At 37.0% G+C, this 22,834-nt stretch overlaps 2 protein-coding genes across 7 annotated transcripts in view; one reads left to right on the plus strand and one right to left on the minus strand.

The window, feature by feature from the left end:
• Positions 1 to 11,877, minus strand: part of LOC131936737 (coronin-1A) — a 72,831-nt gene extending 60,954 nt beyond the window's left edge. For 4 of the 6 annotated variants that reach the window (XM_059293801.1, XM_059293802.1, XM_059293800.1 and 1 more), the window contains exons 1-3: positions 11,779 to 11,838; positions 5,451 to 5,722; positions 2,237 to 2,353 (exon numbers count right to left, since the gene is read on the minus strand). In XM_059293801.1, coding sequence (XP_059149784.1) covers positions 2,237 to 2,353; positions 5,451 to 5,645 — 312 coding nt within the window. In that variant the 5' untranslated portion in view covers positions 5,646 to 5,722; positions 11,779 to 11,838. Of the gene's footprint in view, positions 1 to 2,236; positions 2,354 to 5,450; positions 5,723 to 11,778 lie in introns of all 6 variants that reach the window. The other 2 variants (XM_059293799.1, XM_059293798.1) reach the window with 2 other exon arrangements.
• Positions 11,878 to 14,960: 3,083 nt separating this feature from the next.
• Positions 14,961 to 18,234, plus strand: LOC131936767 (uncharacterized). The gene is made up of 2 exons (XM_059293831.1): positions 14,961 to 16,553; positions 18,064 to 18,234. The coding sequence occupies exons 1-2, from the start codon at positions 14,961 to 14,963 to the stop codon at positions 18,232 to 18,234; spliced, it is 1,764 nt and encodes a 587-aa protein (XP_059149814.1).
• The last annotated feature ends 4,600 nt before the right edge of the window (positions 18,235 to 22,834 follow it).

Genomic DNA, 22,834 nt, shown 5'->3' on the forward strand with positions numbered 1-22,834 from the left:
ATTTCAATCATCCAGTTTCAAAAAAGATATTTATTTTCTCCAAGCAATCTTCACAAAAGAGCAACTCTTTTATCTTTTATCATCCGCATGAATATAGACACAGACCAGCAACTGCGAACACAAACTCACGTCTGTTGATTTATCAACTTGAAAAGCAGACAATGGTGAAAGCTTAATTTCAATAAAAATTTGTTATTTAACATTTACGTACATGCAGCGTTTGATGAGATTTTCTCCTATTGTTTATTTTTTTTTTTGCTTTGCATTTTCTATTGCGACTTCATTTGATGCTTGCACTAATGCTGGTGAAAACTTCCTGTTCGATCAAGTCTCTGGCGTTTGCAACTAGCTTCTTATCGACGAAAGAACTCCATATATTTTTTGGTGTGTTCCGAATGACTCGTCTCAAATGACGTTTTAGTTTTGAAGATTTCATAGATTCGTGACTGAGAACAACTTTGTACAGTGCGCTTTGTTTCTTCTCTATTACATTTCCAGTGATGTTAATGAAGCCGAATTTTAAAAAATTCGTCTAAATATTTATGTTTTGTTTCAAATTACTAAGGTTTAGTATACCAGTTGGCGACCCCCCAGAAAGACCTTCGCGACCCCCAAGGGGGTCGCGACCCCCAGGTTGGGAACCCGTGGACTAAGACATCTCTAACTTGATATAAGTTGATTGACAGGCTAAGACATCTCAAACTTGATATAAGTTGAGTGACAGGCTAAGACATCTCTAACTTGATATAAGTTGATTGACAGGCTAAGACATCTCTAACTTGATATAAGTTGAGTGACAGACTAAGACATCTCAAACTTGATATAAGTTGAGTGACAGGCTAAGACATCTCTAACTTGATATAAGTTGAGTGACAGGCTAAGACATCTCTAACTTGATATAAGTTGAGTGACAGGCTAAGACATCTCTAACTTGATATAAGTTGAGTGACAGGCTAAGACATCTCTAACTTGATATTTGTTGAGTGACAGGCTAAGACATCTCTAACTTGATATAAGTTGAGTGACAGGCTAAGACATCTCTAACTTGATATAAGTTGAGTGACAGGCTAAGACATCTCTAACTTGATATAAGTTGAGTGACAGGCTAAGACATCTCTAACTTGATATAAGTTGAGTGACAGACTAAGACATCTATAACTTGATATAAGTTGAGTGACAGACTAAGACATCTATAACTTGATATAAGTTGAGTGACAGACTAAGACATCTCTAACTTGATATAACTTGAGTGACAGACTAAGACATCTATAACTTGATATAAGTTGAGTGACAGGCTAAGACATCTCTAACTTGATATAAGTTGAGTGACAGACTAAGACATCTCTAACTTGATATAAGTTGAGTGACAGGCTAAGACATCTCTAACTTGATATAAGTTGAGTGACAGACTAAGACATCTCTAACTTGATATAAGTTGAGTGACAGACTAAGACATCTCAAACTTGATATAAGTTGAGTGACAGGCTAAGACATCTCTAACTTGATATAAGTTGAGTGACAGGCTAAGACATCTCTAACTTGATATAAGTTGAGTGACAGACTAAGACATCTCTAACTTGATATAAGTTGAGTGACAGACTAAGACATCTCTAACTTGATATAAGTTGAGTGACAGACTAAGACATCTCTAACTTGATATAAGTTGAGTGACAGACTAAGACATCTCTAACTTGATATAAGTTGATTGACAGGCTAAGACATCTTTAACTTGATATAAGTTGATTGACAGGCTAAGACATCTCTAACTTGATATAAGTTGAGTGACAGACTGAGACATCTCTAACTTGATATAAGTTGATTGACAGGCTAAGACATCTCTAACTTGATATAAGTTGAGTGACAGACTAAGACATCTCTAACTTGATATAAGTTGAGTGACAGACTAAGACATCTCAAACTTGATATAAGTTGAGTGACAGACTAAGACATCTCTAACTTGATATAAGTTGAGTGACAGACTAAGACATCTCAAACTTGATATAAGTTGAGTGACAGGCTAAGACATCTCTAACTTGATATAAGTTGAGTGACAGGCTAAGACATCTCTAACTTGATATAAGTTGAGTGACAGACTAAGACATCTCTAACTTGATATAAGTTGAGTGACAGACTAAGACATCTCTAACTTGATATAAGTTGAGTGACAGACTAAGACATCTATAACTTGATATAAGTTGAGTGACAGGCTAAGACATCTCTAACTTGAGTGACTTACAGTGGCATCATCTGAGCCTGAGGCTATGATACAGTCATTGAATGGACTCCATTTGACATCCAGTACAGCCCCAGCGTGGCCACAAACTTTTGGGCAGTTCACATCCACTCTCCCAGGCTGAAACAGATTAGTGTACAAGATTAAGATAGTTCACATTCACTCTCCCAGGCTGAAACAGATCAGTGTACAAGATTAAGGCAGTTCACATCAACTCTCCCAGGCTGAAAAAGATCAGTGTACAAGATTAAGGCAGTTCACATCCACTCTCCCAGGCTGAAACAGATCAGTGTACAAGATTAAGACAGTTCACATCCACTCTCCCAGGCTGAAACAGATCAGTGTACAAGATTAAGGCAGTTCACATCCACTCTCCCAGGCTGAAACAGATCAGTGTACAAGATTAAAGCAGTTCACATTCACTCTCCCAGGCTGAAACAGATCAGTGTACAAGATTAAGGCAGTTCACATCCACTCTCCCAGGCTGAAACAGATTAGTGTACAAGATTAAAGCAGTTCACATTCACTCTCCCAGGCTGAAACAGATCAGTGTACAAGATTAAGGCAGTTCACATCCACTCTCCCAGGCTGAAACAGATCAGTGTACAAGATTAAGACAGTTCACATCCACTCTCCCAGGCTGAAACAGATCAGTGTACAAGATTAAGACAGTTCACATCCACTCTCCCAGGCTGAAACAGATCGGTGTACAAGATTAAGACAGTTCACATCCACTCTCCCAGGCTGAAACAGATCAGTGTACAAGATTAAGACAGTTCACATCCACTCTCCCAGGCTGAAACAGATCAGTGTACAAGATTAAGGCAGTTCACATCAACTCTCCCAGGCTGAAAAAGATCAGTGTACAAGATTAAGGCAGTTCACATCCACTCTCCCAGGCTGAAACAGATCAGTGTACAAGATTAAGACAGTTCACATCCACTCTCCCAGGCTGAAACAGATCAGTGTACAAGATTAAGGCAGTTCACATCCACTCTCCCAGGCTGAAACAGATTAGTGTACAAGATTAAGACAGTTCACATTCACTCTCCCAGGCTGAAACAGATCAGTGTACAAGATTAAGGCAGTTCACATCCACTCTCCCAGGCTGAAACAGATCAGTGTACAAGATTAAGACAGTTCACATTCACTCTCCCAGGCTGAAACAGATCAGTGTACAAGATTAAGACAGTTCACATCCACTCTCCCAGGCTGAAAAAGATTAGTGTACAAGATTAAGGCAGTTCACATCCACTCTCCCAGGCTGAAACAGATCAGTGTACAAGATTAAGACAGTTCACATTCACTCTCCCAGGCTGAAACAGATCAGTGTACAAGATTAAGACAGTTCACATCCACTCTCCCAGGCTGAAAAAGATTAGTGTACAAGATTAAGGCAGTTCACAATCAATGCTACAGACAGTAGGAGCTTTACCTGACACAGGGGTCAGTTTTATACTTGACCCATGACCCAGTTCTTTACCCAATAAAGTGGTCACTTCATTGCTTGACCCATGACCCAGTTCTTTACCCAATAAAGTGGTCACTTCATTGCTTGACCCATGACCCAGTTCTTTACCCACTACAGGGGTCAGTTCATTGCTTGACCCATGACCCAGTTCTTTACCCAATAAAGTGGTCACTTCATTGCTTGACCCATGACCCAGTTCTTTACCCAATAAAGTGGTCACTTCATTGCTTGACCCATGACCCAGTTCTTTACCCACTACAGGGGTCAGTTCATTGCTTGACCCATGACCCAGTTCTTTACCCACTACAGGGGTCAGTTCATTGCTTGACCCATGGCGCAGTTCTTTACCCACTACAGGGGTCAGTTCATTGCTTGACCCATGACCCAGTTCTTTACCCACTACAGGGGTCAGTTCATTGCTTGACCCATGACCCAGTTCTTTACCCACTACAGGGGTCAGTTCATTGCTTGACCCATGACCCAGTTCTTTACCCAATACAGGGGTCATTTAATTGCTTGACCCATGACCCAGTTCTTTACCCACTACAGGGGTCAGTTCATTGCTTGACCCATGACCCAGTTCTTTACCCACTACAGGGGTCATTTCATTGCTTGACCCATGACCCAGTTCTTTACCCAATACAGGGGTCAGTTCATTGTTTGACCCATGACCCAGTTCTACAGGGGCCAGTACTTTACCAGACCCCCAGGAGACAATTCTTTTCTCAACATGCAAGTACTATAGTACTATGTTATTGATTTACAAAGGTAATCAGTAGTAGAAACATTATCAAGAGATATTTCAGACTTTATACTTGAATGAACATCATAATGCAAGACAAATAGGGAAACTTAATATTTTGTTCCAATTTTTTTAAATCTGACAAAAAAAACTTTTCCTGGCCAAAATGTGTACATTCCCAACATATAGTGCACCCTGTGTGTTATGTAAACTTATGTAACACTGTGTGTTATGTAAACTTATGTAACACTGTGTGTTATGTAAACTTATGTAACACTGTGTGTTATGTAAACTTATGTAACACTGTGTGTTATGTAAACTTATGTAACACTGTGTGTTATGTAAACTTATGTAACACTGTGTGTTATGTAAACTTATGTAACACTGTGTGTTATGTAAACTTATGTAACACTGTGTGTTATGTAAACTTATGTAACACTGTGTGTTATGTAAACTTATGTAACACTGTGTGTTATGTAAACTTATGTAACACTGTGTGTTATGTAAACTTATGTAACACTGTGTGTTATGTAAACTTATGTAACACTGTGTGTTATGTAAACTTATGTAACACTGTGTGTTATGTAAACTTATGTAACACTGTGTGTTATGTAAACTTATGTCACACTGTGTGTTATGTAAACTTATGTAACACTGTGTGTTATGTAAACTTATGTAACACTGTGTGTTATGTAAACTTATGTAACACTGTGTGTTATGTAAACTTATGTAACACTGTGTGTTATGTAAACTTATGTAACAAAAAAAAAACAAGGAGTAGCTTTTTGCCAGCCCATGAAAGGGAACTTACTCTATTGACATCTAAAATTGCATCCAGCCCATTAAAGGGAACTTACTCTATTGACATCTAAATTAGCAACCAGCCCATAAAAGGGAACTTACTCTATTGACATCTAAAATAGCAAAGCCTTTTGCCAGCCCATGAAAGGGAACTTACTCTATTGACATCTAAAATTGCAACCAGCCCATGAAAGGGAACTTACTCTATTGACATCTAAAATGGCAAAGCTGCCTCCCCCTGAGCTCTCAGTCACAATGGCCAAAAACCTGGGGTTCACGCTGCAGAAGTTGCTGTCATGTGTGTTGCGGGTGATGCGCACATTTTCAAATGTGTGCTCGCGCCTACACTGAGAGCCGAAAACATGACGAAACTTGGAGCTTCTCAATCTCAGGGCCATGTTGATCGGAGCCAGGGCCGTCCTCTCTTTAATGCTCGCCCTATTCTTACTGGCTGAGATCAGGTGGTCTCTGTTGTCTAGTTGAAGAGAAAATAGCCACACATTAATATCACAATAAAAGTTGTTCAAGCTATAATTAAATGCAGGATATATTGAATGTATCAAACAGAATGCTTCATTAACTTTTGTTTACAATGGGATTAGAAATTTTACTTCCCATTAAATTAAAACAATGTGCATTTTATTCATTTTTAATGGGAAAATACTGTCTCATTGTTGACAATATTTATTTTTTATTCATATTCATATTTTACACTGAAAATAAAAAATATTTGGTTCTTACTCAACTTAATTTAAATATGTACATTTCTCTGTGGTGATAATGATATATTTTTAAATATAAATTGACTCATAACAAAAATTGGGCTTGATTAACCTAAAATTGAGTTGGTTAATAGTGCTGTCAAGTTTTGGATGCCTGAGCTGCAATTTTACATTGTTACTTTAGGAGATACAGGGTAACAAAAAAAGTTTTACATTATTACTTTAGAAGATACAGAGTGACAAAGATAAATATTTACAGGGATTCAAATCTCACACAACTCATTAAAAAATTGAAAATAACTTTTTAAATATTTAGAGTAGGTAGTAGGGAGAAAAAGCTAGTTCAAAAGTAAAAATTTTATAAAACATTTTTGGACAGTTTTCTACTGTTATAAATTATGATTCTAGGCTGATTCTTGTATATAAAATTAGCAGAAACTAATTGAACCTTTGTTTCAATTTGTTGGTATACTATTTAACTGGAAAACATACTTTTGTTTTGACTAATTAGGCCTATAGAAAAAACTAATTGGCTGACAAGAAAACATTGTTAGTCCAGATCTTTAAAAAAAATTCATTAAAAATTATTGCTGACAATTTTATCACATTAAGTAAGAACCACAAATGATTTGTGCAACACATCCTTAAATTAGGCTTAATTATTTATAGTTTTCCTTTTAATGATCTTTATTTTACTAGCATAGTTCTATCGCCTATGCTCACAATATTTTAAACTTAATTAACAACAAAGGTAAATAAACCTGAATTGGGATACTAATTATTTTTGCAACTTTAAATTAAATACAAATAGAAGCTGTTCTTCCTAAAACTTTTTCAAAAAAAAAAAAACAGTACTAACTAGTGAGCCTAAAAGAATGTTATTTTTTGTGGTGACAAGAATCTTTCCATCATTATTGTTGACAGATAAAAAAAACAATTTTTTTTTAGATTACGCAATCAAAGCGACAGCAGAAATAACAAAAAATAAAATTCAAGCCTGAAAATAATTCAGAAATTTAACACTTTTAGAATCGATGTTATAGAGCAGTTACAAATCCAGAAAGCTTAAAAATAATTTTTGAGTTTAAGGCTTAAGGCTACATTTCTATTTATTTGCATCAAGCCTAAGTTATTACCTGAAGTTTCACTTTCATAAGACAAATAATTATCATTAAAAAAGTTTTTAAAAACCCACATTTTCTGATTGAACTAAAAAGTAGAAAATAAATGCTATACATCAAAATAATGCAAGCGATCACTCTACTATAAGCGATGAAAAACGTGGGGCGCCGAAGTAAAAGGTATATTACTATTGATTAGATAATACTATTGACTTTTATTAGGGAGCTTGTAGAGAGTCAACAGTATTATAAACTGTAAGAAAATCACGGCGCCCCACATTTTTCATCGCTTTTTACCATATAAATCTAAGCACAAGGAAATGCCTATATCATTTGGATACAACAAAATAAAGTGACGTCACCGATATTATCAGTTGCTCGTGCTATATCGTAAGCTATGGGCCTACTTCAAATATTTTTAAAACCAAGTTGAACTTATCTGAATTTTATGGTTTTGGTGGTGGTGTTATTTGGGGTTTTCCATAAATGACGTCACACTCGTAGGGGGGGGGGGGGTGGGGGTCTGTAATTTTATGACGATGTGTAATGAGGGGGAGGAGGGGGGGTTAGATGTGAAGTCACACTATAAAAAAGCAATGTTAGAAAAATAATTTTAGACGTTTTTTCGCGTTTTAGAAAACTGTTTTAATACATTGTAATAGGAATTGATTAAAATACTCTATTTTGACAGAAATTAGACACGATTTGGGAAAATATCGATGTTTTTAAAAAACTCAACTGCTGGTGACAACAATGAGCAAGACATTGCCAAAATTACAGAAATGATAAAAAATACAAATTATAAAAAACGGAAAACAGATGTTGAGCGTGCGGATAATGATGATGAGAACATGGGTGCCAGTGTTGTTTGAGGGATGAACGAGGAGGTCAACTGTGATGAGAATGTGAAATGTTGTGAATGTGGATTGGAAGAAGTAGCAAAAGAAAAATGTATAAATGGGAGTCTAATGAACTGCGTTGGGTGTACTATGTGTGAAAGATGGTGTCACGAGGTGTGTTTGAGGACTGTTTCAGAAGATTTTGTTTGTAAATTTTGTTTGTAATTAAAATTACTTAATAAAAAAATAAGTTGCACTTTTTAGAATTGTTTATACTTTTACACTTTTTGCAAGTACAAAAATCCATAAATAGATGTTGCAAAATATCTCTCCTGCTGACAAGATTATACCAATTCACAATGACACAGCTCACGTTTGTATAAACATGAGCGGGCTAGATTTTTAAATTAATGCCGACTGAGACGGGATTTTCCTCTCGCTAACAAGAGCGGGCGATGACAGTAGCACAACAACGATGTTAGGATTTTTAAATAGATAGATCTAGATATAGGTATATCTATCTTCTTAGTATCTAGATAAAAAATAACAACATACAACACTCGTGTTAAAGGGTATGGCTAAATGCTTGTTTATTTTAAAACAAACAAAAAAAAATAATTTAAATAAATAAAGATGGAAAAAAAAAGAAAAAAACTTTTTTCGCAAAAAGTGTCTCGCTATTTACCCTTAATTCCGCAGGTATGTCTCGCATTACCTTCTCGCATTTTCCCGCCTCGCCATTTTGCTTTTCGCGTCTCGTAATTTCCCCACACCCGTTTTTACAAACATATTAATTTTAATCAAACCTTAGGCATACATGATATTAAAAATATTTTAAATACTAAATGGGTATCTCAAATAATTTAGATACTATTCTCTGTAGGCCTAGGGTCTATCAATTAAATTGAAAATTGTTGTGTGATGAAGTGGAAGTGCATGTCTGGGGGAATTTTTATATCTGTGTCCAATAATGGAATCTTCTTTAAAAAAGGGGTGTTAGATTAATGGTAGTTAACTAATTAAACACATGACTGGCTAATGTCAATGCTAACCCTGTCCCTAACCCAAACACTGGTCCTACCATACGCCATGATACGCCATACGCCAAACCCTAACCTTAAATTCTACAAACCATAAAATTAGTTGAGATTACAATAAGGCAGGAAACAGATTGGTACCGCAAAATGCATATTCGGTCTTCGCCGTTCATAAACTTTCTAACCAGACATCGTTCGGGGATTTTGTTTATACTGATAAATAGAGCAAGGTTTTTACAAGCTTCATTAGCAACATTTTTGTGGAATTCGTTTTTTATGACATTTTGTGCCGCGGCGAAGGATGCGAAGTATGCAAATCTAGACGGAATGGATCTACTTGGAAAGTACGTGTACTGCACTAATGAGGTAAGAAATAATATTTTGTAAAAATAACTATTATTTTTTTATGGATTTTTCATTAGAAATGATTGCTGTAAATTATGAAAGTAAAAAAAAGTATATTTGAATGCGTTTTTTACTTTAATTTGAACAAAATGACTGCCGAAAATTACGACACATCGGCGTCGCTGAAAGCGGGAATTTCAGTTAATTTTTTACGGATATAAAATTGTATTTTTTTACTCCGAAGCATGTATTTAAATAACAGTTAAGTTAAATCTATTTAATTCTGTAAAATATAATTATTATTTTGTCGTAGATACTTTTTTTTATATTTTTAATGATTTTCTGTCGCGGAAAATCGGTATTCGCACCATGCATGCACACGTAGTAAAACTAGACTTATCTTTAAAACACGAGAATCTTGAGTACACTGCGAATAACAAAGTTTTTAAATTTTAGTTTACTTTTGACTTTAAGCCATTTGTTTTAAATCGAAATTAATTGATAATGTAGTTATTTCAAAGTAAAAAATTTCCGTCGCAAATTGGGTTCTAACCTTCGCACGACAGTCGCGCGAGTCTGTTTCTTCGCAATAGTCTGTATAGTGTCGAGGGCTAATTCTAAAAAGAATCGAGTCCTTACTAATCTAATGTTTATTAAAATTAGGTACAATTGTTGGAACGCATGAGAAATAACAAATTAATATTTCTTTAAATCTATAGCCAAAAGAAAGTAGAACTTTATAACTCTGTAAATTATGAATCGAGTGACGGCTGTCGTGAAAACGGGAGCCATTTTACTCTTTTTTTTAGGGTGACCTACTTTTATTATATAATTTTAAAATTCATCGATTTGATAAGCAGCTGAGTAGCTGACTACGCATGCGATATGGCTGGCACGTTTTGGGATTGGGATCGAGTACACCATAGAATTTTTTTTCTTAGAACTAAGCGTATTTTTTTTTAAATCAAAAGATACTTACATATCAGTTGTTGATTTCAATTTCATTATAGATCTAATCACTAACTTCAGTTTTTAAAAGTGATTTTGCTTCTAGAACTAGCGTATGTATTTTCAAAATTACGTAGATTCTAAATCTAGATCTATTCACTTACTATTTGACAACCGTGTCAGTAAAATGAGGTCACCACTTCCAGATTCTTAGGTTTTAATTATGTTTGTCATTTTGATCTATTATAAGTAGCATTAAAACAACTGCATCTATTATCAACATTGTTTTTATATGCCAGTTCTAATTATACATTCTGTTCATTACCAATTCTAATGAAATCGTATCAGGCCCTAACACCCTGTTCACCTACACTGACACTACACTTGAATGACGCCACAGACAGTCGTAACTTTAAATTAATGTTCAAAGTACTAAACAATTATAATTAGCCATGTAAATGCTGCAACTATATTAAAAATTGGCATATAGACATATTTTATTAATTATGTTTTTTTATATAAACCTTCTATATTTAACTCTGTTATTTTTTTCTTCCCCAGAGTGTTTCTAAACGCCAGAATTTTAAAGGGGAGGGCGGTCGTTTTTTTCTTCAAGAATAATTATAGAAATAAGCTATAAACTGGTATATTTTGTAAAGTTTGACATAATTACAAATAAATGTATGCCTAAGTGACATTTCTGTGTAATTATATCGTTAATTTTGTGAATTTCGTGGATTTTTGGACCTCACTACATTTAGATGTAAAAAAAAATCTCAGTTGAGTGAGTGTGGTTAATCTACATTTTGAACGTGATGTAAATGTCTAGTGCTATTAATTTTTATATTTTTGAATTCCTCGATTGTTAAGCAACAAAATTGATATATAATATGCCAATAATTGTTACTTTGAAAATTGGCGAAAATCGACCCTAAAAGTAGATGCTTGAGGGTTGAATCTGTTTCCTGCCATAATGCTACTAACAACTAGGCCTAACAACCCAACACACCTATTTTATGGAAGAGTCTATTAGTCTAGTATTATCGCAATTATCGGACATCGGTATCTAAAATCATCCCACTTTTTTTTTCACATTAGTAGCCTTGGCCGACTTTACCGTGCCTTACGCACCTAAAACTTAAAGTTAATATAGTTAAATATAGGCCTAAATATAATTAATAAAACGATTAGCCCTAAATTCTAAATTAAATGATAGATTAGAAGTTTAGAAGATTTTAGATTATATTTACTATTTAGGCCTAGATCTAGATATCTACCCCCGAATTTGATTTTCCAGTTTTGAATTTGATTGAAGTAGCACTCTACACAGACTGTGGCACAGACAGAGACTACACAGAGACTCACACTTCAAAACGTTTTTTTTCAACAGAAAACTAAATCTAGATTAGATCTATCTAGATCTATATTCTAGCTAAATTTAAGATCTAGATAATCTAGATTCTATATCCTAATATTAAGTTAAAAATATATTTAAATGGTTCAAACAATAACAACCAACCCACTAGTCTACTTCTGCTAGGAGTCACCTCTTTCAGATTAAGACGCCATCTTGGACAGAATTTTGTCACGTGACGTAGGAGTGTTTATTTATTTTATTTACATGCCAAATCCATGTTGGGGAACGCCCAAAAAGGAATGTATAGGAATAGAGTACTGGTTCGCTGGTGGTGTGTAGATAACGGTAAGATGGACATCAGCAGCGCTTTTATGGCTGATTATGTCACGTATTTAATCAGAAAGCTATTGAGGCCTATTAATAGCCACTTAATTTTCCGTGTGCTACAAAACTCTACATACTAACATAACATTAACCATGGGGTCATCCATAAATGACGTCACACTCGTAGGGGGGAGGGGGGGGGGGGTCCGTAATTTTGTGACGATGTGTGATGAGGGGGAGGGGGGGGGGGTCAGATGTTGCGACGTCACATTTTTGCATTATAAAAAAGCAATGTTAGAAAACGAATTTTAGACGTTATTTCGCGTTTTAGATAACTGTATTAATAAATTGTAATAGTTTAGACCACGTTTAATACATTGGCTGCATGCCATTACAAGCTAAAGCTTCATAACGTACGTACCAAGTCTATTTCCGTACTTTCATTGACACACTGGATTGGTTTGTTTACATTTTAGCCGCTCCTTAAAAAAAGTGGACGTTTGTCCGATGATTGTTTTTAACATCACCCCAGCGCTGCCCATAATACCAGACAATAACCTAACAGCCTATCTCTGCATAGACTCGATCTTAATTCAAGTTAATATTGTTTTTAGTTTATGCGCGGTAGCTTATCTCTTCGGAGTAAGCTCTGACACCCCCCCCCCCCACACACACACACACACTTTTAAAAAAAATTGAATTTATTGGTATAAATGACATTTTAACAAGCCAACCATATCAGTGGCATCAGCCGTGTTTGTCTTGTCTGAATTTGGTGAGCAGGCCCCGTGGCGTAGCTAGGATTTTCGGCCCCCTATGCAAAAATTATTATTGGGCCCTACGTTAATCTGTAAATTGTGGATTTTATACGTCCATAGTTGTGTATTTATACGTTATTATTATGTAGTACCCCGTAGCGTAAAATATCTTTGATTTTATATCACTTTCATGAAAAAACAAATTAACAAATTAGTTGTAAGCATGTAACCTTTAAGTAAACTAACATAGTAGCTTACAGAGGCGGGGGCCTCACAATTTAGGCGTGACACCATGACGAAAACTCGTAAAATTTATTGTCAAAGTTTTATCCAGTTAAAATAATAAAATATTAAGGAGAAGGGGTAACACTCCACCAGAAATGCAAAATTGTTAGACGGGTTGGGAGTGACACTCACTAAACGTACCGGATAATATCGAACCTTGTGACGCTGCTATTTAGCTTTGTTTTATTTTTCTTTCTTATAAGTTTGCAAAGTGATTAATATGTTCCTTGAAGTATATTTTAGCTGTTTCTGTAAGTTCGATACTTAGGATGGCCAAGTTACTGACCCAAAAGGCATATCTACAACTTGTTTCATAACATTATCGTAATGGAGAGACTTGGGGCGCCCATCTGTATACTACTGCCGAGGCGGCTGGAGGACACCCCTTATTTTCTTTAGCCATTGATTATAGTAGCCCTCCGTATCCCTAGAGAAACATTAACATATTTTTTACGTAGCTTGTTGTGAAAACGCTGTCCACGGCTGTTCTTTTTTTTTAAAAAGGCTCATTGTAATCATGGATGGATGGAATTAGCGGGTGCCGGATTTCAATCTCACAAAAGAGTCAATGTTCAAGTTTATTTATAGTCTAAAAGGCCTATAGTGTTATTAATACCGATGGGCCTTGTGCACTCCCCCCTCCCCGATTAGAAAGATTTGGGGGGGGGGTGGCTTTTTTAAATTATTTCTACAGTACAAAAGAAACTGGATTCACGCTTTCTTTTTAAAATTCTTTTTATAATACAAATATTAAAATTCCAATGTAAAAGTTCTTTGCACATCAAGCTCACGCTGGGCCCAAGCTAGCCTAGTCATCTTTTCGAAAGGCAAAACAATAGTTCTAATGAGGATAGTTTTTACTTTCTCGTATATACGAAGTATAGAGAAAGTCTTGTAATCGTGCAAAAAAAATTGAGATTTTTACAAATCTCGACGTCTTACACCTCACTGATACGGAAAAAAATAATTTTGCAATCTTGTCCGTATGTCTGTGTGTCTGTGTGTAAACAACTTGAGTACCGTTACAGCTATGTTGATGAAATTTCATATATAAGTATTTTATCAAAATCGTAGATCCGTATCAACTTTTGAGCGATTTCCGATAACCGGAAGTGGGTTTTTTCTACTTTGAATTTTTCAAAAGCCTATAACTTGAGTACTATTTCAGATAGATAAATGAAATTTCACATGTAAGTAACAGATCTAATTCTCTACCTTCTTTCAAATTTTGAGTAATTTCCGTTGACCGGAAGTACTAATTTACGCCATTTCCGATTTCTCGAAAAAAAAAGCATGTAAATTTATAAAGTACTAATAATATTCCGCACTATTATGCAGAATTTGTTTAGGGGAGATCACTCCCGGTTTGTTTAGAAGACGAAGATGAATCCAATCATGATTTGTCGCCTTTCGAAGTAGATTGACTTGACCTTGAATTTACTGGATGCCAACAAAAGCTAGGCATATTTGGTCTTCCGGGGTGTCAATTTAAAACCAGATGGAGGAATTTAACTCATGGCATTCAATGCTTAAAACAGATGAAGGAATTTAACTCATGGCATTAAATGCTTAAAACAGATGGAGGAATTTAACTCATGGCATTCAATGCTTAAAACAGATGGAGGAATTTAACTCATGGCATTAAATGTTTAAAACAGATGGAGGAATTTAACTCATGGCATTCGGTGCTTAAAACAGATGGAGGAATTTAACTCATGGCATTCAATGCTTAAAACAGATGGAGGAATTTAACTCATGGCATTCGATGCTTAAAACAGATGGAGGAATTTAACTCATGGCATTCGATGCTTAAAACAGATGGAGGAATTTAACTCATGGCATTCAATGCTTAACTCCGCCATTGTCTGGTCCCAAGTCCAGAATGGGAAAGGAGGAGGGTTTTGGGTTTGGGCTAGCAACCCACCATGTAAAAACAAAAACGCTAGAGAAACGGCAACAGATCTAAATCAAACCATCATGGGAGAGCAACCGAGGATCGAGGCAGCTTTGCCTGATATGACGAGTCTAGATGAAAGCCGCAAGGAAGTCTCTACTCTGAAACAGTCCTTAGTAACCCCCAAAATTATTACACGAATAGGAGCTTGGAATGTGCGTACCATGTACGAAACTAGCAAAACAGCTCAAGTGGTCAAGGAAATGTCAAGATACAGGATCAACATCCTGGGTATCAGCGAAATGAGATGGACAGACTCAGGCCTGACTACACTCGGATCAGGAGAAACTATAATCTATTCTGGGAGATCTGATAACCAACACCAGGAAGGAGTTGGTATTATCATGGATAAAATATCAAGGAAAAGCCTAATAGGGTGGGAACCAATCAATTCTCGCATGCTTAGAGCCAGATTCTACTCAAGACATGTAAAGATTACCGTAATACAGTGCTACGCCCCGACAGAACAAGCAAAGGATGAAGACAAAGACATGTTCTACCACACTCTACAAGATCAAATCGACAGGACTCCACAACATGACATTCTTGTGGTCATGGGAGACATGAATGCAAAAATAGGGGCCAGTAATGAAGGATACGAGATCTGCATGGGTAAGGAGGGGCTGGGAGAGGCAAATAACAACGGCCAAAGATTTAGAGAGATTTGCCTAGAAAATGGTCTGGTTATAGGTGGCAGCTTATTTCAGCACAAAGAAATACACAAATCCACTTGGATATCCCCAGATAAGCGAACCAGCAATCAAATCGATCACATTGCTATAAATAAAAAGTGGAGAAGATCCATGAGGGATGTAAAGGCGATAAGAGGAGCTGACGTGGGTAGCGACCATAATCTAGTCTTGTGCAAACTACAACTCAGGCTTAAGAGAGTTGACAGGAAAGTAAACCACCAGCTATTTGACTCAGCTAAACTAAAAGATCCCACCATTAAGGCAAACTTCGCAATTGAACTAAAAAATAGATTTAGTCTACTCGAGAACCTACCAGAAGAGGACACCAATACTCAATGCGAGAAGATCCTGGATGTATACACGAAAACAAGCCAATGCATACTAGGACACAGGAACAAACAAAGGAAGGAATGGATCTCAAACGATACTTGGAATCTCATTGAAAAGAGAAGAGAAGCCAAAATCAAAACACTATCTGGAACCATGGAAAGCAGGGTACGGAACGATGTAGAATATAGAAGACTGCAAAAAGAGGTAAAAAGGAATGCTAGGAAGGATAAAAGGAACTATGTAGACACAATGGCCACAGAAGCACAGGCTGCAGCTGATAAGGGAGATAGCAGAACAGTCTACAAGATTATCAGGACTCTAACAGGAGGAATAGCAAATAGATCATCTACTATCAAGGACAAAAACGGGAAAGTTCTTACAACGGAGAAACATCAATTGAAAAGATGGGCTGAATACTTCGAAGAGACCCTAAACAGACCAGACCCAGAAGAAACTGCTGACTTCACTGACATGAACATACATTTTGAAATGTATAGAGGACCCATCCTAGAACAAGAAATAATAGAAGCTATCCAAAAAACAAAAAGCAATAGGGCTCCAGGAGAGGACAGAATCACTGCGGAGATGCTAAAGGCAGACCCAAATAAAATACTTAAAAAAAACTTTTTAAAAAACCACGTTTTTCTTGTGGACTAAAAAGTAGAAAATAACTATTTACATACATTTGATGACAAAAAACGTGGGTACGTTCACCATCAAATTTCCCGACCCATCTGCCCGACCCACGTTTTTTGTCATCAAATGTATGTAAATAGTTATTTTCTACTTTTTAGTCCACAAGAAAAACGTGGTTTTTTAAAAAGTTTTTTTAAAGTATTTTATTTTCTCCTTTTTAGTCCGTTGCTACACATGAAAAACGTGTTTTTTAAAAAAGTTTTTTATATAGTTTATTTTCTACTTTATCTAATGACTTGATTAAGTATGAATTGACTAAGTGTTTATAAATACACGGACTAAAAAAATCTTGAGCGACCAGGATTCGAACCTGGGTTGTCGCGGCCACAACGCGAAGTACTAACCACTATACGATCACGGCCAGCGCGCTCACATCGATTGGGGCCGAAGTAACTGTGTCAATAAGCCTCCAGTCTTGTCGGTATCTTTAGAAATCATGTCCTCAATTTTATGGTCCTTTGGGCGTAATTAAATTAAGCTAATTACGGTCTCTAATTGCTAGTTTTTATGATTGCATCTGAAATTGTTAGGCGAAAGTAGCCTGCATGCCAAATTTCAGAACTATAGAACAATCAGAAGTGGGCTAATTTTCGATGTCAATTTTAACAACAAACACACAAACGCGAAGCTGAGTTAATAATAAAATACTTAAAAAAAACTTTTTAAAAAACCACGTTTTTCTTGTGGACTAAAAAGTAGAAAATAAATTTTCATACATTTGATGACAAAAAACGTGGGTCGGGCAGATGGGTCGGGAAATTTGATGGTGAACGTACCCACGTTTTTTGTCATCAAATGTATGAAAATTTATTTTCTACTTTTTAGTCCACAAGAAAAACGTGGTTTTTTAAAAAGTTTTTTTTAAGTATTTTATTTTCTCCTTTTTAGTCCGTTGCTACACATGAAAAACGTGTTTTTTAAAAAAGTTTTTTATGTAGTTTATTTTCTACTTTATCTAATGACTTGATTAAGTATGAATTGACTAAGTGTTTATAAATACACGGACTAAAAAAATCTTGAGCGACCAGGATTCGAACCTGGGTTGTCGCGGCCACAACGCGAAGTACTAACCACTATACGATCACGGCCAGCGCGCTCACATCGATTGGGGCCGAAGTAACTGTGTCAACAAGCCTCCAGTCTTGTCGGTATCTTTAGAAATCATGTCCTCAATTTTATGGTCCTTTGGGCGTAATTAAATTAAGCTAATTACGGTCTCTAATTGCTAGTTTTTATGATTGCATCTGAAATTGTTAGGCGAAAGTAACCTGCATGCCAAATTTCAGATCTATAGAGCAATCAGAAGTGGGCTAATTTTCGATGTCAATTTTAACAACAAACACACGCGAAGCTGAGTTAATAAAAACGTGTTAAAAACGTGTTAAAATAGGTGCAGAAACTCTATTAGGGATCTTCAACAAAGTATGGAATGAAGAAAAAGTCCCAGATTCTTGGAAACGGGGAATCATTATCAAATTACCCAAAAAGGGCGACCTTAATGTTTGTGAGAACTGGAGAGGCATTAATCTTCTGTCAGTACCAGGGAAAGTCTTCTGCAGAGTCCTATTACAAAGAATGAGGAAAGGAATTGATGGGATCCTTCGTGAAGAACAAGCTGGCTTCAGGGCCAACAGGTCATGTAACGACCAAATATTTGTCTTTCGCACTATAGTGGAACAGTCCCTGGAGTGGAATTCGTCTCTCTACATCAACTACATAGATTTCGAGAAAGCATTTGATAGCATCCACCATCCATCATTATGGAAGATACTAGAGCTATATGGCTTTCCAGGAAAAGTCATAAACATACTTAAGGACATGTACTATGATAACCAATGCTGTGTGCGACACGAAAATCAGCAAAGTGAATGGTTCAAGGTAAAAACAGGAGTCAGACAGGGCTGTGTCATCTCACCTGTCATCTTTTTGGTGGTAATAGACTGGATTATGAGAAGAGCCACTGAGGATAAGCCAAGAGGAATTGTTTGGGAACTTACCAACCACCTAGAGGACTGTGACTTTGCTGATGACTTGGCTTTACTTTCACATGCCCAAAAAGACATCCAAGCGAAAACCACAAGAATAGAGCAAATTGCCAAAAGCGTTGGGCTAAAGATAAACTCCGGAAAAACCAAGCTAATGAAAATAAAAACCAAAAGTGCTCTCAAGACCTTTGCGAATGGAGCAGAGCTAGAAGAGGTCGAAGACTTTAAGTACCTCGGCAGCTATATATCAGCAAATGGCAGCATGGAGAAAGAAATTGCCACCAGAATAGCAATGGCAGCACAAGCTTTTAACAGACTCGCTAAGATCTGGAAATCATCCTCACTGCAGCAGAGAACTAAAATAAGGATCTATAAGTCTAATGTACGTTCTGTACTCCTCTATGCTGCAGAGTCATGGAAACTAAACAAGAAAGTAGACAGCCGACTCAGAGGCTTTGAAAGAAGATCCCTCCAACGCATCCTCAGGATAAAGTGGGACGACAAAGTCCCAAACAAGGAAATATGGCGAAGGACAGGATTAAACGACATTGTCTCAGAAGTTAGAACGAGGAGATGGAGATGGCTGGGCCATGTCCTACGCATGAGCAAAAAAAGACTCCCCAACATGGCGCTGAAGTGGAACCCACCCAGAAAGAGAAGTAGAGGAAGACCACTGGGAACATGGAGGAGGGAGATGGAAGAAGAAGTACAGGCTACTGGCAAAACCTGGCATGAACTAAAGTGGCTCGCCCAGGACAGGGTGGAATGGCGGAGATTTGTTGTTGCTCTATACTCCACAGGGAGTGATGAGGATTAAGTAAGTAAGTAAGTATTCAATGCTTAAAACAGATGGAGGAATTTAACTAATGGCATTCAATGCTTGAAACAGATGGAGGAATTTAACTCATGGCATTTATTGCTTAAAACAGATGAAGGAATTTAACTCATGGCATTCAATGCTTGAAACAGATGGAGGAATTTAACTCATGGCATTCAATGCTTAAAACAGATGAAGGAATTTAACTCATGGCATTAAATGCTTTAAACAGATGGAGGAATTTAACTCATGGCATTCAATGCTTAAAACAGATGGAGGAATTTAACTCATGGCATTCAATGCTTAAAACAGATGGAGGAATTTAACTAATGGCATTCAATGCTTGAAACAGATGGAGGAATTTAACTCATGGCATTTATTGCTTAAAACAGATGGAGGAATTTAACTAATGGCATTCAATGCTTAAAACAGATGGAGGAATTTAACTCATGGCATTCAATGCTTGAAACAGATGGAGGAATTTAACTCATGGCATTCAATGCTTAAAACAGATGAAGGAATTTAACTCATGGCATTAAATGCTTAAAACAGATGGAGGAATTTAACTCATGGCATTCAATGCTTAAAACAGATGGAGGAATTTAACTCATGGCATTAAATGCTTAAAACAGATGGAGGAATTTAACTCATGGCATTCAATGCTTAAAACAGATGGAGGAATTTAACTCATGGCATTAAATGTTTAAAACAGATGGAGGAATTTAACTCATGGCATTCGATGCTTAAAACAGATGGAGGAATTTAACTCATGGCATTAAATGCTTAAAACAGATGGAGGAATTTAACTCATGGCATTCGATGCTTAAAACAGATGGAGGAATTTAACTCATGGCATTCAATGCTTAAAACAGTGGAGGAATTTAACTCATGGCATTCAATGCTTAAAACAGGATGAGATCCAGGACATATTTTGCCTTTGCACTAAAGGGGAATTTTTAAAGTATCGTACTCAGGATATTCTAGACAAATATTCAGATGCTGGCTTTATAGGGCATCACTACCAGAGTTTCTTCCAGGCATCTCTACGGAGGGGGGGGGGCGCGAAATTTTTTACCTCCCCCCCCCCCCCCCGAACGAAATGAAATTTATATAATTTATATAGAAAGTATATACTTTTAACAGTGTCCGCCCCCCCCCCCCCGAAGAAAGTTTACCGTCCCCCCCCCCCCCCCCGAAGATTTCAAGTGCCCCCCCCCCCCCCCCCGGAATAAAAAAAAGTCTGGAAGAAACACTGATCACTCACCAATAGAAAATGGACAAGTTCCAGTGTTTAGAGATCTGATGACAATTGTTGAAGATATCTGTGTAATATCTGGCAGGAAAACTATTATTCATTGCTTTTGGAGGGTTAGGTCGTTCATGTGTTGTGGCTGCTAGTTTTATGATGATAGTTTTATTTTCTACCTTTTAGTTATTCTTAAACTATACCTACCAATGCTGCAACTAAAAATATTTGCTTTAAAACACAATCAGTAGCTCGTGAAAGGGGATTATTTAACTCCCCTTCTGTTATGGAATATAGTGATCTATCGAGTGATTTAATATTGTTATCACCCCTTTTGAACCAGTTTAATTTTTAATGACTAATATAACATCTTTTAAATTAAAAAGTAGATATAATTGTATTGTCATCGAAGTGGAACGTATCCGGAAAGTTTGAACGAAATCACGTTCATTACATACAGAGAACGAAATGGAATTTATATAGAAAACATACACTTTTGAGAGTGTCCGCTCCCCCCCCCCCCCTCGAAAATTTCAAGTGCACCCCCGGAGAAAAAGAAACACTGATTACATAAAGCATAAAATCAAAACAGAAAGCCGACACGGTACACAGGCTTGACACAATGATCTACCAACATTTTCCTGCATAATTTAATTTTTTACCTCGTATTTAACTAAATACCTAACAAAAGTTGAGGTTGTGCCCTAAAGCCTTCAACACCCAACATACACGATAATGTTGTATGGTACCCTGAAGCCTTAACAATCCAACCTACACGATAATGTATGGCGCCCTAAAGCCTTAACAATCCAACATACACGATAACGTAGTATGGCGCCCTAAAACCTTAACAATCCAACATACACGATAACGTTGTATGGCGCCCTAAAGTCTTCAACTTCCTTCTTCTTTCTTCTTCTTCGTTCTTAATTTTTTAATATGGTGGAGGATTCAGACAACAAGTCCAACTTCGTGGACAAACCGGACTGTGGTCTCCAGTTTGTCAGGTGTCACATATAATTTTTCCCTGAGTGGGGTGGGCTGGGGCCAGTGTCTGACTCTTGCCTGGCCATACAGAGTACATTCCTGGAGTACGTGCTCCGTGTTTTCCGGGGCCTTGCCACAAGGGCACATTTCGCTACACCCAACCTTCAGTTTTCTGTGCATGTGTTGATTTAGTCTGTTGTGGCCTGTTCCAAAAAAAAGTCGAAAGATTATGTATTGTTGTTTTCGTGTTAAATTGTAATAGCCGTCGTCTTTAATGTAGTGAGGGTGTGTGACAGACCACATTTGCGTTTGTTTGTTTTTTATTATTCTTTTTATTTCTTTTGGGTGTAGCGAAATTTCCGGTTGTGGTTTCTTTCCCCCAATTTTTGCCAGCTGGTCTGCGATCTCGTTACCCCGGATCTGGCAGTGGCCCGGGATCCACTGCAGCACAATTCTGCTGCAGGTATTTTTTAGCCTCTCTAGTGCTGTCATAAGTGTTTGAATATAGGACTCTGGATTTTGTAGGGATTGCAGGACTGATTTGGCATCTGTAAGAAATACAATCTGACTATTCGGTGATTCAGGGTGTTCTGACAGGAGGTTTGCTGCGTGTTCTAAAGCTTCTTTTTCTGCCCTAAAATTGTCGGATAGGCTGCCTGTGGCTATTGCCTTTTCCAGGCTTTCTCCGCTTGGCCATTCAATAAGGATGCCAGCCCCGCCATTTTTTGTGGCATCTTCAGCTGAGCCATCTGTGAAAACTCTAATCCAGGTATTGCTGGGGTACTGATCCTTAATGTGTTTATTTGTTATTTTCTTCAACTTCCAAACTACACGATATTGTTGTATGGCGAACCTAATTCAACTAAAACACCAGATACAAGCGTAGATGGGGCGCTGGGGCGCTTTGTGTCAATCTTCTACGTAAGTAGTGAGCATACGTCACAGTACAGGCACACAGAGGTGAGCAGAAAACATGCATCCCTTGGTACCTAAAGTTCAGCCGACACACCAAGCAAAGGTTACACCTGAGGTTATGGTACCGTAGTGGGGAAATATATGACCCAGTTCCAGCAGGTATGGAATAAACAGAAAAGGTAAAGACACTCAACTGGACTAACCGTGTGCAAGAAGGGTACTTTATTTT

Source organism: Physella acuta, unplaced genomic scaffold (genome assembly GCF_028476545.2).
Source record: "Physella acuta isolate Inbredline_101_S28 unplaced genomic scaffold, ASM2847654v3 ptg000186l, whole genome shotgun sequence".
Lineage (NCBI taxonomy): Eukaryota > Metazoa > Mollusca > Gastropoda > Physidae > Physella > Physella acuta.